General features: G+C 47.6%; 1 protein-coding gene across 6 annotated transcripts in view; it reads right to left on the bottom strand.

The window, feature by feature from the left end:
- ITSN2 (intersectin 2) overlaps positions 1–18779 on the bottom strand; it is a 91317-nt gene extending 72538 nt beyond the window's left edge. For 3 of the 6 annotated variants that reach the window (XM_072143662.1, XM_072143661.1, XM_072143663.1), the window contains exons 1-2: positions 18475–18722; positions 2142–2205 (exon numbers count right to left, since the gene is read on the bottom strand). In XM_072143662.1, coding sequence (XP_071999763.1) covers positions 2142–2184 — 43 coding nt within the window. In that variant the 5' untranslated portion in view covers positions 2185–2205; positions 18475–18722. The other 3 variants (XM_072143659.1, XM_072143664.1, XM_072143660.1) reach the window with 2 other exon arrangements.
- Positions 18780–19569: the final 790 nt, after the last annotated feature.

The following is a 19569-nucleotide window of genomic DNA, read 5'->3' as shown; positions in this document are numbered from 1 at the left end:
TCCTCATTGTCACAGCCTCTCGTGTGTTTTGGCTGCTCATGAATATTCATGTAGAGATCCCCCAGATGGACCTACTAGCAAAATTACAACTCCAAGCATGCACCAACTAGCTGGGAGTAGTAGTCCGCAGTTCAGACCTCAACAGACACTTTGTGGGTGGCCAAATTTTTTGGGGTTTGGTCAATTTGAAGTCTTTGCAGTCCCGTGGCCCCATCATCTCCCATAGCTCTCAAAGTAGACATCTCCCAAATTAGCAGTAGATATAGCAGAGCTCAGGGTGTCATGGCTCTTCATTACAACCACGTAGCATCTTCTTCTGCATGACAAACACAACTCTGCTACATCTTCAGGATTATGCAGTCATCAGCACCCTGCAGGAGGACACGTCCAGCGTGCTGGGTTACCTTACCCCTCTCTATAGGACAGGAACAGCTTTAAGTGGTAACGCCGAATCTATATTATCTATATCCGATTTGTAGGGGTCTGACTGCTTGCAGAGCGCCGTGCATTGCATAGTGGCTGAACTTGGTACTGCAGCTCAGAGGGTTTAACGGATCTAGCTCTGCCTAATCTCTACTTCATCCCTCACCAGGTAGAATGGAGATTATATCAGACAGGCCATCACATTACAATGTACCAAGCACAGCTCCGTAAATCTAGTAGTGGCGATACTTGGTACTGCAGCTCATTGCACCTCCATCCATTATTAATTACAATAAGAATACCAGGGACGGCCAATAGTATATGTATAAAGCTGTACCTACAACCTATTCATTCATTGATGGCCTAAGGGTAACATGTCCTGTACTAAAAGGGAACCTATCATCAGTTCTGACCATGCTACACAATAGGGTGTAAAATGATGATTTAAATATTTTTATCGTCACCTTCGCCCATCACATGAGACCCGAAGCTCCAATATTATAATACACTTGTACTACAATACAATCCCAGCGCTGGTTATTCTGATCAGCACTGAAGACTATACAGATACCCAGCATGCCGAGCGTTGCCTCCATTCACTACACACCGGCCTGTCCCCCTGCCAAAAACTGGTGCAAACACATACTGCAAAGCCCTCTAAAAAAGGCAACGCAGGCACCAGGCCAGGACACGGAGACATGGAGCCGCTGATGAATGTATAATCAATAGAGGAAAATCTCATCCCCTAAGGAGGAGGACGACACATACAACGTGGTGAGAAAGTATCTGCCCCCTTCCAGCTGTCTGCTGACATTATATGCTAGATTTGCCATCCAAATACATATACAGAGAGTAAAATCTTGCATGGGGGCCTATACTTCTCAGAGCGAAGGGTTTGTTTCAATGTAGTGTGAGCTATTCACATCCGCTACAGGAGCCTCATCAGTGCCCAACCTATAGTTACTGGGCAAGGTCATCCCCTATGCTGAAACCGGCAGTGCCACAGGAAGTGTATGGACCGGCCGTGTATATCCAGCCGCTCTATTAATCCGGAAAAAGCACGAGACCCCCCCGCCCCTCCTCATTTCTAGTGACCCCTCCTGAACAGCAAGTTATTCCCTATCCTATGTATAAGAGTTGTCTTTAAATAAGGAGACCATCCCTTTAATACTTGTCCTGGAAGAAGCGACAGGTTATGAGCTGTACCATAAGGCCTAGTGCGGAGGAAGGGGTTGTACAGGGTGTGACAGATTCCCTCCAAAACAGCTCCTGACCATGGGTAGTGCTTGATATTGCAACTAAGCTTTATTAATTTCCTTAAATCTGAACTGCAAAGTCCGGTATAGACCTTGGGTCAAGCGCGGCGCTGTTATTTGAAGGAAGCAGCCATGATTTTTCAATCTCTGGACCATCCCTTTAATGGAGGTTTTTGCAAAGGTGTCTCCCATTGATATGCTTAGATAGGCAACTACCCCTTTAATAAAAAAGGTTGGCACTAACATTTACAATAGGGTGATCAATCACTTTGCATAGATCACAAGACTCACCGCTCAGTCTGATCAATAAAGAAGTGAAATTATAGAATAGATGTAGCAGAGCAGAGTTGGTCACTTGTAAAACCAATGGATAAAACAAGAGAGCAAAGAGAGCTCTGCTACATCACAGTAGTAAAAAAAACTGGCAGAAATAGTATACACACTGTATGGGGCGGTACTCACCATTCAGGGCCATGGGAAAGTGAGGCATGGTGTTCCGCAGCATCTCTGCTCAACTCCGGGCCATCTGCAAACACAACACACAGTCCTTGTTAGTGATAATACAGAGCAGGCACAGCCGCCGCTGCCGCTTCCTAATGACTGCCTGTGCCTACAGGAGGACAATGCCAGGGGCTGCCGGGGGGCCGGGAGAGGTCACTGTACATGAGCAGGGGGACACGCCGGCGCTACTGTAACCCGGGCTGTCGCCTCTCATTTACTGCGCTGGATCAGTGGCACCGGATGGCAGGGGAAAGGCGCTGGCACACACTTCATTCTGTGCACAACGACTGCTGATGTATACGGAGATGTAACAGGGGGGGGGGGGGGGGTGAATGCTTCTTAACAGGGTCAAAATAAAAGACAAACATGGGGGGACAATAGTCAATCAAGTCATTTATGGCCTTAGTAGGCATCATTTTTAAAAAAAATGTATTAAGAAATAATTATAATATTATAAATAATATTTATATAATTTTTTTGTTTTTATTTTTATATTATTTACATTTTTATTATCTACATTTTTATTATTACTTTTCCTTTTTACTCAGTCACTCTACACATCAGCCAACCTCTTGATGAAACATTACTGTAGAGTTTCCCATCATTATCTCGTGGTATCTTGTCATTTACTTCTTGAACTTTAATTTTTAGAGAATAGTCATTTTATTTTTAATTATTATTATTATTTTTCTTTTTTTTTGTGGGGGGGGGGCATTTTGTTCATCCTATAGTCCTATATCCTAACCCTTTTAAACAAGCCTATATAATAATAACAACCATTATTATTTAATTAATAATAGACCTTTGTGTCTCTCAACCAATAAAAGAAAATCAAAATCCATCATGATGAATTAGGGGCATGTACTCATAGATCCAGGCACCGCAACTGTGGTAATCTTTTTATATTTGCTATCCATGGCCTCCTTCACAGGCTGTTACACTGTGCAGAAGTGCTGAGGGAGCAGATAGTTTAACAGCCCTTGAAGCTACTGCACTGAGGGACTCAGGTACTGCCCAGAGCACTTCAGGCTCATTAGCACCATTTGATGCTAATGAAGATATGTGGATTTAAAGGAAATCTACCATCTACAAAAAATTTTTTTCTAAAAAGTGCCCTTGTCTTATAGCCTGCAGGTCAGGAGCTTGCAGCAATGCCAGACCCTCCTCCTCACCAATGTCCTGGACATCGGATGAACCTCTAATGAAGCACTTCAGCCTTTGCACTGATCTTTTCCCATACTTCCTCATCCATGACATAGAGCAGTGATGGTGAACCTTTTAGAGGCCGAGTGCCCAAACTACAACTAAGACCCACTACAGGCGGTCCCCTACTTAAGGACACCCGACTTACAGACAACCCATAGTTACAGACAGACCCCACTGACCTCTGATGACCTCCCTGGATGCTATTACTATAGTCCCAGACTACAATGATCAGCTGTAAGGTGTCTGTAATGAAGCTTTATTGATAATCCTTGGTCCCATTATAGCAAAAAATGTTTCAACTCCAATTGTCACTGGGGCCAAATTTTTTTTGTCTGGATCTACAATTATAAAATATACAGTTTCGACTTACATACAAATTCAACTTAAGAACAAACCTCCAGACCCTATCTTGTACGTAACCCGGGGACTGCCTGTACTTTATCGCAAAGTGCCAACACAGAAATGTAATTAGTGATTTATACTCCCTTCTCTGTCACAGATTTCATTGATATCAGCAGCTGAGGACACCAATAAAGCAGAAAATAGAAGAAATTTGGATGATCATTGTAGTTTCCCTCCAGGGTCCCATAAACAGGAAGAATTCTCAGGGCCTGAGCAGGAGCTACTATGATAATCCAGATCTGTCCACACCTTCCCACTCCTCCAGTAGTCCCAGGTAGCACCGTCACTTTAATACAGCTCTGTGCACAGCAGGAAGATACCTGGAGTCCTCTGGTGATGGCCTGAGTGCCCACAGAAAGGGCTCTGAGTGCCACCTCTGGCACCCGTGCCATAGGTTCGCCACCACTGACCTAGAGTGATGTCAGAAGCATGTGACTGATCACATGCTCCCTGCATCACTACAAGGTCCTTAAAGAGAACCTCTCATGCAAATTAACCCACCCAATATAAAGACTTCATTAAAAACTACAATTAAAAAGCAATGCCCTCTCATCCCTAAATGACTGCTTTCCATGGCTGCCATGTTAAAAAAAAATATATATATATATCTGATGCGAGTCCAATCATCTAAGAGAGTCCTACATCGTAAATTTTACTTGCATTGCCCCGCCTCTTTGTTCCCGTTTGACAGGCTATGATATTTTGATGTATGGAGAGCTCTGTTACATCATTGGGCACTTAAAGTCATGTGATCAGGACAACATCATCTAAAGTCCTGTGTTACATCTACCTCATGTATGTATCTGATCACATGACAGCAGCAACCTTCATGGAGGATGGAGAGAAGTAGAAGTATATGGAGGCTGCTGTGATTTCATGTAATCAGACATATGCATGGTGTACACTTTGCTAAGGCTAGTAGGCTAAAGGACTTGTGATGTCGTCAAACGGGTCACATGACATGCCGAAATAAAAATGCCTCTAAATTTTCTTATCATTTGCTTTATAACCACAAAACATCTGCTGGGAGCAGGATTTGGGATTGCACTACGGCATTGTTTTTTCTATTCTTTGACTGTGCGACTGCATGTGTTTTTTCTACCACTAATGGTTAACAGACATGACAATTAGAGGCAGATATATGTAAACGAAATTTACATGGATTTCAATAGTGGTGGGTTTCTAAAACCTGAAGTTATCCATGATGAAGAGAAGCAGGCACCAGATCCTTGATGCCGCCCTCCTGACATTGAGCTCCTCACAATGGATGGGAGAAGATCAGGAGTCACGTGCTACAGATCACCTTTTCTTTAGATCCCTACATCCGGTATCAGACTCCTCCGTAATCCGTCTACATGTCCCAACGCTTCCAGCAATAACAATCACAAGGGAAGTCTCAGTAGTCACACGTTTACAACTATCACGATTCATCAGGCGGAGGTAAGAATCCTTAAACTTTGTGGGGATGCTCTCTTTTGGATAGAGTAGTTTAACCCATTGTAAACTACAAGAATGAAGATCCCATAAATGCATGCCCTGCAGCACACTGGGACAGATGGCAATGCTCATCCTGCTCTACCTGCTTCATATGCTGCAAGGATAATCCCCCCATTAGGCTCGGTGAACATATCAGGTTTACATGTGGCCGCGTACACACGTTACTTCACCTTGTTAGCATTGTTTAAATTAAGTTAACATTATGCATATGCAAACAACACAAATCTTCAGGCATCGGGAATATTCTCCTTCAATGTACAATACATTCAGACTAGATCATGGGTGTCTGGTAATCATCCATAGCAACAAATCACAAAGAATATGTACACCCATAGAGACACCCATATGTTCTGCACTAAATCAATCACGTCAGCATCTGATAGACCATATGTTATCCCTCCAGACGTCACCTTTATTTACTGTACACAACATACAACACAAAGAGCGTGTAAACACGTAGGTTACTGAGGAACATCACAGACCTCTATATACTATATACAGGGGTAAGTATAGGGTGCTCCTGACCCATGTGGGAGCAGCTAAGGGGCGATGCATTGCTGGCTCCATGTATGTTTTCCATTCCTTACATCGCAGGGATACGGAGCGCTGTGTGATACCTGGCTGCCTCCGCTGTGTTTCACAAGAAGCATTTTTCCCGGGATTATAGACATTCTTCCCTATTCTCTCACCTGGGATCCAGTAGTTATATTCCACATCCCACCCCTGCAGCGCTGGCAGCCGCCACGGATAATTCCGGAAATTACTTTCCATTATTTTGTGGAATGAGGGGGGGGGGGGGAGGGTCTACATAACTGCTAGGACCCCCTAGTACTAAGCACCATAGATGTGACTACAAGGTCTGTGCATGGGGGGGGGATGCACCTTTACAGATAAATCAGGAGGCTCCGGTCTAAAGATGTATTTTCCGAGCGTTACAACGTGGGAATGTTTATCCCTGAAAGGTCACAGGTTATAGTGAGTGTTCCCACTCCGCTGCCAGGTGCGCCTGTCACTCTCCTACATGCATGGAGGGCACGTAAAAAGGGGGAAATAATGACGATTAAAACTAATCACGAGGTCCTGATAAGTCCAAATCTATTCATACAAGAGACCCCAATTTTGGGGAATCCAGTGCTCCAGAAAATAAAAAGGAATGTGTGCTTAAAATCCACCCAACTTATAAACTTTGTGCTGCCTACAGTCACCACTAGAGGGAACTAGCTGTATACACTAGATTTAACTCAATTAAAAAAAAACAAAAAAAAACACTTGAGTGAGCTCCCCCTAGTGGCGGCTGAAGACTTGTGTTTTCTAATACAACGCCCCAACTTCCTTTCAATATAAGGAAAAAATACATTGCATACAATTAAGGCATTAATAATTAGTCCTTCTAGGAAAATAGGACCATACTTCTTCCATAAGGTGTCCGAGAAGGACACTACGGGGCAGATTTATCAAGCTGTCTGAAAGTCAGAATATTCCTAGTTGCCCATGGCAACCAATCAAAGCTCAGCTTTCATTTTACCAGGGCTCATGAATATTTTAAAGGGGAGCTGTGATTGGTTGCGAAGGGCAACTAGAAATATTCTGACAGCTTGATAAATCTGCCCCTATTAGTACAAAATAGGTGGTGGTGGTGGCATCATTAGGCCCCTACTTACAGACAATCCATTGCTTTATGTCAATACACAGAATAAAACAGACAATGAATACAATGGAGAACATCCGGCCTGAGCCGACACATTTTATCCCGGGACGAGGAGGTGTATTTATAGAGAACACACAATATCCATTACGTCACTGCTCTGTATGAACAGTCTTTGATTATTGAGGTTATGTTGTAAAAATTTAAGACCCCCTCTGATGACTCATTTTTGACAACCATATCTTTTCATTCCAGAACCACATGGAAGAGAAACACTTAAAGGGGATGTCCACTTTCTAGATAAACTAGAGAAAAGCCAAAATAATCCTATCAATTACTTCATGTTTTTTCAAACCCAACCCCCATACCAGGCCAGTTTTCAATGTAGAAGAGTTATCATTAGTAAAATTTGCGGGCCAAGGTAAGTATCAAAGTAATTTATGGGCACCTCTCCAACTTATCAAGTAAACAACCCCTTTAAGTCATACACAATTACATCCTCTGACCTCTCAGATAGGGAGAATGAAGAATCTTGTCTGAGCTGCTACATTGTATCCCACGTATGGCTGTATTTATAGGGGATGCACAATATTATTACAACACTGCTCTGTATGAACAGTCTTTGATTATTGGGGTTAGGTTGTAAAATGTGAGGACCCCTATTAACAGGCAAACTGATCTTTAACGACAGTAGGGGACATGGTAGATATCTACATCCTATATATGGTGCTTTACCACTGGGATCAACACCAGCTTTTCACCAAAAAAGTCATCCAAATCTAAAATGTAACAAGTTTCCACGCTGTTTAGCGTCGCACACATGGACAATTCAGGGACTTTTAGGAGGAATCGATCTTTAAGATACGCTCAGAGCAATGCTGTAGTATCATTCCCTGGAATAAGGAAGCAGTGATGTTACCCCTGACCTGATGACACCCTGTAGACAGCGGGTGACCTGCCGCGGTCTTGTTGTGGGTGGGAAGCAGCTGCTTTATGTGCTATGACATAGCAGCACTGGCAGAAACTACAATGGTGACTACAGGGCGCTACATGACAACACGCCCGCCTCTGTATTGTCCTGACAAGGAGGTGGGAGGGAGAGTCAGGAAATACCAACAGGATAAACTGCAAATTAGGCAACAGATCAGAGATGGAACAAAAGTGTTGTATTCTGGTCTTGTAAAGCATCCTGAACAAGCAGCAGGTGTCAGACTAACCTTCAGCAGCACCAGGCGCATGAACGTTGTAGAAGCAGAGGACAATCACGCTGAGTAGACCCAACATTCGAGTACAGGCACCGACCCAGACTTGGGGGCCATGGGGACTCTAGGATCTAGACGTGGCCACGATAGGCCAGGGGGGACGCTAGGATTTAGCTGTGGCCACGATTGGCCAAGGGGGAGGCTAGGATCTAGCCGCGGCTACGATTGGCCAAGGGGGAGGCTAGGATCTAGCCGCGGCTACGATTGGCCGGGGGGGGACGCTAGGATCTAGCCGCAGCCAAGATTGGCCAGGGGGGACCCTAGGATCTAGCCGCAGCCAAGATTGGCCAGGGGGGACCCTAGGATCTAGCCATGGCCATGAATGGCCAGGGGGGACCCTAGGATCTAGCCATGGCCATGATTGGCCAGGGGGGACCCTAGGATCTAGCCATGGCCATGATTGGCCAGGGGGGACCCTAGGTACCAGCCATGGCCATGAATGGCCAGGGGGGACCCTAGGATCTAGCCATGGCCATGATTGGCCAGGGGGGACCCTAGGTACCAGCCATGGCCATGATTGGCCAGGGGGGACCCTAGGTACTAGCCATGGCCACGATTGGCCAGGGGGGACCCCAAGGTCTAGCCATGGACACGACTGGCCAGGGGGGACCCTAAGGTCTAGCCATGGCTATGATTGGTCAGGGGGACAGCCTTGGCCAATCACAGCCATGGCTAGTTGCTAGGGATGTCAATTTGCTGTATTAGCTGTACAGCCACCAACACAGCGATAAGTAGTAAGATTTAGGTGCAGCTAAACCAGTGACCTGTTACTATACTACTACTGTAGGATATAGGGTCCTCAGCTCATCCCACTTCCATCTTACTCATAGAATATACCGTCATATAATTAGAACAATCAACATTAATACAAAAGTTAAATATTTCCAGGGCAGGACTCAAGGTTGGAAAGGCTATTGCTGGAAGGGAATTGACTCTAGGAGACGATCCATAGCGTCTGCTCAGTCCTCCATATGACGAATTATAATATACCCCTCTTTCCAGCACCTTGTGACAATATACCACACACTATACCCAGACTGCCCCAGCGCCCCCTGCTACATGGCGGCACGTGACTATTACATAGCACATCCGTGAACCTGTATTCCTTCATTCCAGGCACACAAAAAAGTGAAAGACTTAAAGGGGTTGTACACTTTCTAGATAAACTGGATAAAAACCAAAATAATACTATAAGACGTTTTACATTTTTACAAACCTTCCCCCCTTCATACAGAAGAGTCATCATTAGCAAAAATATGTGGACTAGAGCAAGAACCAAAGTAATTTATGGGCACTTGTCAAGTGGACAACCCCTTTAATCATGCACAATTATGTCTTCTGACGTCTCTGATATTATGGGGATCAGCGTTTGAACCTCAACATACCAATCCTTTTTATACTTTGGCCAGCAGATTTTCAGAAGTGAGAATTGGGTTAAGAAGGGGTATTGAAAGGGGATGTGTTACCAGATTTTACAACATTAGACTAGCAGCCCCCTCGATCAGGGTATGAAGAGTCATTCCTAGAATTCCCTCTTGTGTGAAATCTCACCTGTTACCTATAACAAATCTCCTCCAAAGTCAAGTGGCGATGAGCAGAGAAGAGTCAGATTTTGCCTGAGAGGAGTCATGTTGAGAGGCTGCAGTAGGAGAAACATTTCAGAGCCCGGCGTTGCAAGTAATTGCATTATTATCTGGAAAACAGGCGTACAAGCCATAGTTGGAAATGTGAGCGGCAGGTTTCCACCTATGTCTATACCAGCCTGTATCTCTGGTGCTGTAACTCACAGAAACACAAGTCTCAGTATAATATCAGCAACGTATAAAACAAAAGATAGTGGTGTCTGAAGTGAGGCTCCCCTTCCAGTCCTTAAAGGAAAACCAAGATCAAAATCCAGAAAGATAAACTGGGTCACTTACTCATAGATCCAGGCACCATGACTGTGGTAATCTTCTTATATTTGTTATCCATGGCCTCCCTCCTTCTAAAATCAATTTTTAAAATTATGCCAGTGAGTCACAACAGCTCTGGGGGTGTTATCAGAGCCCCACCCTGCTGCAAGGGGGAGGGTGAAGTGCTCCTGTACAGTATAATAGCCTGTGAAGTAACAGTACGGAGAGTCTCTGGTAAGGCTCATCAGTGTAATTTGAAAAGTTGATTTTAGAAGGAAGGAGGCCACGGATAACACATATAAGAAGATCACGCATAGATCCAGGCATTGTGACTGTGGTAATGTCCCTGGTTTATCATGATGGAAGATTTTCTTTAATCTGGACTCAATTTCATACGACTTTGGAGGAGATTTACAAAACTTCCATAGATTTAATATTCTAAACCAAATAATAATAATAATAAATAATATATTATATATACACACACACACAGACTACAGAATATGATGGCGCTTTATAAAGATCATCATCATCTTCATAGTAAAAAGGAACTGAGCGACTGGTTTAACTGGAGGAGTTGCCCCTTTAATCAGAAGTCAAGAACAAGGAAATATTTTTGTGCTTGGATGAAACGCCCCGGCTCCGGAGAAACAATAAGAAGCTCCAATGAGTCAGCTGATGCCACAACCACCCGAGGAATAAATTACATGTTCTTCATCTCATCTCATTTCCACATGACTTCATGATTGTACATTAAAGCAGCTGCAAGGGCAACAAAATAAAACCTTGTGTGCCCCCCAGAAGGGAGCAGAGGGCCGGCCAGGGTGACCCCCAGAAGGGAGCAGAGGGCCGGCCAGGGTGACCCCCAGAAGGGAGCAGAGGCCCGGCCAGGGTGACCCCCAGAAGGGAGCAGAGGCCCGGCCAGGGTGACCCCCAGAAGGGAGCAGAGGGCCGGCCAGGGTGACCCCCAGAAGGGAGCAGAGGGCCGGCCAGGGCCCCCCTCGAATAGAGCAGCAGCAAGCAGGGCACCCCATATATAGAGCATGCCCCGCAAACACAACAGTATCCAGGGCGCCCGCCACCCTGTGTAGAGCAGCGCGGCAACCAGGGCGCCCCTTCGTGTAGAGCAGCGCGGCAACCAGGGCGCCCCTTCGTGTAGAGCAGCGCGGCAACCAGGGCGCCCCTTCGTGTAGAGCAGCGCGGCAACCAGGGCGCCCCTTCGTGTAGAGCAGCGCGGCAACCAGGGCGCCCCTTCGTGTAGAGCAGCGCGGCAACCAGGGCGCCCCTTCGTGTAGAGCAGCGCGGCAACCAGGGCGCCCCTTCGTGTAGAGCAGCGCGGCAACCAGGGCGCCCCTTCGTGTAGAGCAGCGCGGCAACCAGGGCGCCCCTTCGTGTAGAGCAGCGCGGCAACCAGGGCGCCCCTTCGTGTAGAGCAGCGCGGCAACCAGGGCGCCCCTTCGTGTAGAGCAGCGCGGCAACCAGGGCGCCCCTTCGTGTAGAGCAGCGCGGCAACCAGGGCGCCCCTTCGTGTAGAGCAGCGCGGCAACCAGGGCGCCCCTTCGTGTAGAGCAGCGCGGCAACCAGGGCGCCCCTTCGTGTAGAGCAGCGCGGCAACCAGGGCGCCCCTTCGTGTAGAGCAGCGCGGCAACCAGGGCGCCCCTTCGTGTAGAGCAGCGCGGCAACCAGGGCGCCCCTTCGTGTAGAGCAGCGCGGCAACCAGGGCGCCCCTTCGTGTAGAGCAGCGCGGCAACCAGGGCGCCCCTTCGTGTAGAGCAGCGCGGCAACCAGGGCGCCCCATATATAGAACAGTGCGCGATCAGGGCGTCCCTTGCATATTATAGTCATGTATCTATGGGATATCACTGTGTCCCAATGATGTAAATAATGACAACTGATACAAAACTCCATTCACATTTATGGGACTGAGAGACTGCCCCATGGTAAAGAGCGGATATGCACGGGCTACCCCTCCATTCACACTGCCAGGCGACAGCTCCACCTGCTATACAACACACTGCTGCCCCACTATATACAGACAAGCTGTGACCAGGAGGAATCATTAACATTACTGCACACAATGTCACTTGGTGTGAATATATTTCGGATGGGGGAAGGGGAGTGGGAACAAGGGCGGCCTGTAAGTCACGTGTGACCTGTGTGCTGAGTTTGGGAAGGCTCTGAACAGCAAGCGGAGATCCTGCAGGGTTATAAATGCCCGCTCTGTGAGGATAGATTATGTATGCGTCCTCCATACGCTGTGTACAAATGCACAATCCCTAGAAGAGCACAGAAATATATATATATATATATATTATATATAGTATATACCGCCCCTATACCCCCAGTGCATATAATTACCTCTCATGGGGAATGACAGCTCTCATTACCTGAGCAGCAGATTCTGTCATCTCACAACTACCAAGCCTCATCTAGAATCACATTGGAGCCACGCGTAGTAACCCTTTCATGACTGTAAATGTTACACCACATAGGAGGAGATGTGGCATATCCTATATACTACACCACACAGACTCCTCAATTTGCCTACCTCAGATCCACCAAAATAGTCACCGATTCGGACTCCCCGCCCTGGTTTGAGGTCACGCTAGCAGTTCTAACATGAGTGCAGGCATTCCTTGCTGCATTACTGAGCATGTACATAAAGTGCAGCCACATTCATCTCAGCTATAAACTTAGACAGGGGTAAGCAACCTGCAGATATGGCCGGTTAAGCCTGGAGTCCCGCAGCCTGCAGACAGTCAGCGCTTACATAACTGATGGAAGCGATCACTGGCGCAGGAGGCTGGGTAGGGGCAAGTGCAGCTGCAGGGTTCTCACTGCTCCCTGGTTCTCTCCTGCTGTGTGACTGCCGATGCTGGTTGAAAGTGCCAGCGTCAGGACCCAGAGCAGAGCGATGTCATCATCTCTGATCTGTCTCATCTCTCTTTCTATATGTCAGATACTAGTACAATGTTCAGAAGGTAAATAAGAGTGTATATTAACCCTGTAACCTGACAATCTAAGCACATTGTCATCACACAGCATCTCATAGCACAGAGGAATCATGAAGTGTCTGCTTAGAGAGTCCCCGCTCACACTCTGGAATCTTACACTGATCATCACTGACTGATAGTTTTATTGCCGTTTTACCTCCTCAGTAAAATTGTTAAGTTGATGGTTAAAAATTATTGTGTAAACATCAGTAGGACTGAAATTTGAGAATTTTCTTTCAAGGGAAAACCCCTTTAAGACTTTAGTAAAGGGGGTAATTATTTAAGAGTAAACCTATCCTCAGGTAACACAAACATTAATCTCGTTATAGTGAGTCAGTGATGTCCAAGAGCCGGGTTTACATACTAGTCCATTAATGAGGACCCTATAGGTAAGGTGATACATCACTATCAGCAGGAGCTCAGAGCGTCCTCACCAACCCAGGACCACCCACTTGACCATAAACAGCCTAATTAGCATATTGGGTAAATAGTTCCCATATCGGCCATTAGTAGTGCCATGTATAGGATGTGGGTTATCACTGCTGGTAGGTGCAGGCTGTGCAGATCCCGCGATGCAGACGCCGACTTCCCTGCCAATAACATTACCGTGATTTAGTACATGCAGTCCATTTTCTTGTACAGCACAAGCAGAAATCCCCGGCTCCTCGCTCAATGACACGAAATATAACTGATCGCTCTCTACCGTACTGCAGGGGCCGCATCTAATAAATCCATAGCAGAGCGCAGCATTGCCGTCCATACAGAGCCATGGCGGAGGGGCCAGCACCACAGATTCCTGTAACGTACGTACGCGTGTGTGTGTGATTAGTGGCAGCAGGACTGTGATGTATGGATTTAATTTTGCAGGATTCTAGCTTCATTAAGTGCCCTGGAGGTGTGTCCTCACACTGCTGCGCTCTTAGCTCTCTGTATAGAACTTCTCCACCACCTCTCTCTTTTGCTATAAATGACTGCTGAAGTTTCCAACCAGAAGCCTACAGATTTTTCTCAGAGCAGAGGCAGGGGCTTCAGAGTAGCACGATGCACAGAGCACAACAGTGTGAGGAAATGCTACTTTAGCACTTTGAGAAGCTACAATCCGGGAATATAAAACGTAAAGGTATGATTACACAGATCTCAAGGGAATAACCAGTGGGCAAACCTGCAGGAGCGCCACCTGAAGGAGCGCCGGGGCCGCACACGCAGTGGCGCCACCTGCAGGAGCCCATGGACAGCACATGCTGCATCATGACACTGACTGTCACTTTAATTACAGCCAAACCTTGTGAGTGAGGCACACGCCCTGCTAATCCGGGACAAGGGCAAAGACAATTTTAAAATACAGTGCAAGATCCACACTGAGGTCACATGACATGTAAATAAAGTCTAATCACCTCATCAATGGGAGGTGGCAGATACCCGGATGTTCTTATAGGTTTTAATAGGATTGATCAGTGGCAGATGTATGGTGGGGTCATATATTATTTACCATACAGAGGAGGCAGGAGATCAGCACATTCACGTCACCTCTAGTCCTTCAGTATATGATATACACAAAAATATCATGTCCTATGCCATATATTACGTCTACTACCACATCCACATGTATACCAATGTGCACTGGCATAAACTCTCTACACTGAGGACATATCAAAGGGCTTCTCCCGAGGTTGAAAAACATGGCTGCTTTCTTTCAAAAACAGCGCCACGCCTGACCGTGGTTTGTGCAGGTATTGCAGCTCAGCTATATACAAATGAATGGAGCTTAGATGCAATACCACACACTACCCAGGGTCAGGTGTGGCGCTGTTTTTGGAAGAAAGCAGCCATGCTTTTCAACCTCTGGAGGACCCCTTTAATGACATACAAAGCGGTGACTCTCCATGGCCCGAGGCAGATATGTAACAGGTGGTCTATAGTTTACATATAATATACTCCATGGGGTGAAAACCTGAGTAATTTCAGCTCATTACTACATATAACAAATCATTAATCCCTCCACATGAATCCAGGACGCAGATACCGCATGTCCCTCCATGTCTGCATCACCTGCTCCCCCAACATAATACAACAATTCACCTGCAACCATAACCAAGAGAATATGGACAGAACATGTGATATCCTGTACACACACATATGTGCCACATGTATGTAATACCCAGCAGCTCATGTAACAATCCCTGTCCCATGTGCAGAGCATATGGTTAGAGTACATACATGTAACACTATGTATACCCTAGGGCCCATGCACACTAACATACGAGCAAACCAATATCCAGTTTGTGGATGGATATCGGCTCCCATTAAGGTCCTATATTCCCCCGGGCCACTGCGCCAACTGCTCTCGCTTCTCTATGGAGCGGCGTCTACCCTCCTCTCTCCAGCGCCCGGGGCAAGCATACGTTTGTCTGAAAGGAGCCTGATGCTGAAACACATCTTGTTTAATCCCTCAAGTGGTTCTGCTCAAAAACCAAATTATAAAGTTCAGGACCTTGAGAAAGCTGGGTGTCTACATAAATGCACGGAGCTTCCTGAACTGTCCAGACAAGACTAATCAACTTGAGCTGGATGATTCATACACAGAAACTGGAAGGTGGTGCAGCCATTGATTACTTCTGCCTGTCTTAAGAGAAGAAGCGCCAGAGCCTCATTATCATAATTGTATCTTTTTTTCAGAAAAAACACTCAGATCTGGGATTAAACAAGATATGTTGCTGCATCAGTGTAGCTGCAGCATCCTCTAGGTATGTTTGGTTCATAATGCATAAGAACAAACTTTCCTTTACGCTGAAGAGCGGTTTATCAGTTCAAATCGCATCAGTCGCTCTTACTTGTGTTCCTTTAACTCGATGGAATAAATCAGATTTTATCAGAACCAGAACGTGAATGCCCTCCCTCCGTGCCTCTGACCCTGGACATGTGTCCTTGTATTACCGAATATAAGCCATATAGGTGGGGAAAAAAAATAACAGTTCTGCAGTTTGCACCTTTTCCGTTTTTGAGAGGAAAAATTGGATACAAAGGGACACTGAGAGAAGCCATTAAAAGTTCATCTGAGGAGAGCGCAGCCGTGTGTATAGGCTCATACACTGAGGAGAGCGCAGCCGTGTGTATAGGCTCATACACGGAGGAGAGCGCAGCCGTGTGTGTATAGGCTCATACACGGAGGAGAGCGCAGCCGTGTGTGTATAGGCTCATACACGGAGGAGAGCGCAGCCGTGTGTGTATAGGCTCATACACGGAGGAGAGCGCAGCCGTGTGTGTATAGGCTCATACACGGAGGAGAGCGCAGCCGTGTGTGTATAGGCTCATACACGGAGGAGAGCGCAGCCGTGTGTGTATAGGCTCATACACGGAGGAGAGCGCAGCCGTGTGTGTATAGGCTCATACACGGAGGAGAGCGCAGCCGTGTGTGTATAGGCTCATACACGGAGGAGAGCGCAGCCGTGTGTGTATAGGCTCATACACGGAGGAGAGCGCAGCCGTGTGTGTATAGGCTCATACACGGAGGAGAGCGCAGCCGTGTGTGTATAGGCTCATACACTGAGGAGAGCGCAGCCGTGTGTGTATAGGCTCATACACTGAGGAGAGCGCAGCCGTGTGTGTATAGGCTCATACACGGAGGAGAGCGCAGCCGTGTGTGTATAGGCTCATACACGGAGGAGAGCGCAGCCGTGTGTGTATAGGCTCATACACGGAGGAGAGCGCAGCCGTGTGTGTATAGGCTCATACACGGAGGAGAGCGCAGCCGTGTGTGTATAGGGCTCATACACTGAGGAGAGCGCAGCCGTGTGTGTATAGGGCTCATACACTGAGGAGAGCGCAGCCGTGTGTGTATAGGGCTCATACACTGAGGAGAGCGCAGCCGTGTGTATAGGGCTCATACACTGAGGAGAGCGCAGCCGTGTGTATAGGGCTCATACACTGAGGAGAGCGCAGCCGTGTGTATAGGGCTCATACACTGAGGAGAGCGCAGCCGTGTGTATAGGGCTCATACACTGAGGAGAGCGCAGCCGTGTGTATAGGGCTCATACACTGAGGAGAGCGCAGCCGTGTGTATAGGGCTCATACACTGAGGAGAGCGCAGCCGTGTGTATAGGGCTCATACACTGAGGAGAGCGCAGCCGTGTGTATAGGCTCATACACTGAGGAGAGCGCAGCCGTGTGTATAGGCTCATACACTGAGGAGAGCGCAGCCGTGTGTATAGGCTCATACACTGAGGAGAGCGCAGCCGTGTGTATAGGCTCATACACTGAGGAGAGCGCAGCCGTGTGTGTATAGGCTCATACACTGAGGAGAGCGCAGCCGTGTGTGTATAGGCTCATACACTGAGGAGAGCGCAGCCGTGTGTGTATAGGCTCATACACTGAGGAGAGCGCAGCCGTGTGTGTATAGGCTCATACACTGAGGAGAGCGCAGCCGTGTGTGTATAGGCTCATACACTGAGGAGAGCGCAGCCGTGTGTGTATAGGGCTCATACACTGAGGAGAGCGCAGCCGTGTGTATAGGCTCATACACTGAGGAGAGCGCAGCCGTGTGTGTATAGGGCTCATACACTGAGGAGAGCGCAGCCGTGTGTATAGGGCTCATACACTGAGGAGAGCGCAGCCGTGTGTGTATAGGCTCATACACTGAGGAGAGCGCAGCCGTGTGTGTATAGGCTCATACACTGAGGAGAGCGCAGCCGTGTGTGTATAGGCTCATACACTGAGGAGAGCGCAGCCGTGTGTGTATAGGCTCATACACTGAGGAGAGCGCAGCCGTGTGTGTATAGGCTCATACACTGAGGAGAGCGCAGCCGTGTGTGTATAGGCTCATACACTGAGGAGAGCGCAGCCGTGTGTGTATAGGCTCATACACGGAGGAGAGCGCAGCCGTGTGTGTATAGGCTCATACACTGAGGAGAGCGCAGCCGTGTGTGTATAGGCTCATACACGGGGGAGAGCGCAGCCGTGTGTATAGGGCTCATACACTGAGGAGAGCGCAGCCGTGTGTATAGGCTCATACACTGAGGAGAGCGCAGCCGTGTGTATAGGGCTCATACACTGAGGAGAGCGCAGCCGTGTGTGTATAGGCTCATACACTGAGGAGAGCGCAGCCGTGTGTGTACAGGCTCATACACTGAGGAGAGCGCAGCCGTGTGTGTACAGGCTCATACACTGAGGAGAGCGCAGCCGTGTGTGTACAGGCTCATACACTGAGGAGAGCGCAGCCGTGTGTGTACAGGCTCATACACTGAGGAGAGCGCAGCCGTGTGTATAGGCTCATACACTGAGGAGAGCACAGCTGTGTGTATAGGCTCATAGTCATACACTGGGAAGTGATATATGTATGCGCCACATAACATACATGTCCCCTGTACACCGCACGTACATGCACCCCCGGCCGGTACTGACCTCCGGGCTCAGCCTCCTCCGTCACTCCCGGGCTCTCCCCGCTGTTTTCCTGACGCTGCCAGCCTCTCCGTGCCCCGTACACCTCACACTACAGCAAGCCCCGCAGGACAAACCAGCTCGGAGCGCGCACTCGTCACCGCCGCCCAATGACAAGGTGCGCCGCTGACAGAGGAGGCGGGCGGGCGCGGGGCAGGTGCAGCGGCCTTGATCTGCAGGTTCACAGACAGCGGCCCTGTGTAAAGGCGTCGGGTAGGGTGAAAAATCTTACATTGGCAGCAGGTGGTCCGCGGGCTACCTGTATATACAGTGACCCTGTGCCTTCGTATAATGTTATCAGCCTGAACAGACACAATGCAGCAGCCCGCACAGCAACACATTAACCCTTGTTATCATTTACACTACGACAGGGGGCGCCATGGTGCCAGTGCACAAGCTACTGCCCATTCCTACAGGCTCAGCCCACTACACCCTACGCTCCAGGAAGCGGCCACCTTGGTGCACCCTGTGCCACACCTGCTATAGGCGACGTGCATTGTGGGAAGGAGGAGGAAGGCCAGAAATAGTACATGATAGCGCAGGAAGGGGAATGTGTGCCAGACATTACATTCTTCATTATAGCCAAAAATAAAAAAAAGTTTTGAGACAAAAAAAAAATCATATCAGAGGGAAATGTAACAACTTATTAAGATGGCTGTGAATCCTGTGTTGGTCCCTTAGTTGCTTTTAAAATTGGGTCACTAGACCTGTGACTATCACATCATGCGCTTTGTGGGACTACAGGACGTGGCCGTCCCTGGAAAACTTTACATTGAGGGTGCGTTCACACGTTGCAGTTAAAACTGCATCACAATCAGCTTTGAGGAGGTTTTAGGTGCAGTTTCGTCAATTTAACAGGTGAAAGACATGAACTGAACAAGTGAATGACATCTGGGGAGCAGGTTTCCCCTCAAAATCAAATTCACTCGTTTGAAACGCATATACAACAGCTGAGGAGAGGTGATTTGCCTAATTACATCACTGTTAACATTTCCGTTTACTTAACGCATGTGTTAACATTGCGTTTACAAACGTAAACGGTAATGTAATTAGGCAAAT

The sequence above is a fragment of the Engystomops pustulosus genome, chromosome 3 (assembly GCF_040894005.1).
Source record: "Engystomops pustulosus chromosome 3, aEngPut4.maternal, whole genome shotgun sequence".
NCBI lineage: Eukaryota > Metazoa > Chordata > Amphibia > Anura > Leptodactylidae > Engystomops > Engystomops pustulosus.
This window is presented reverse-complemented; position numbering and strand designations above follow the sequence as displayed.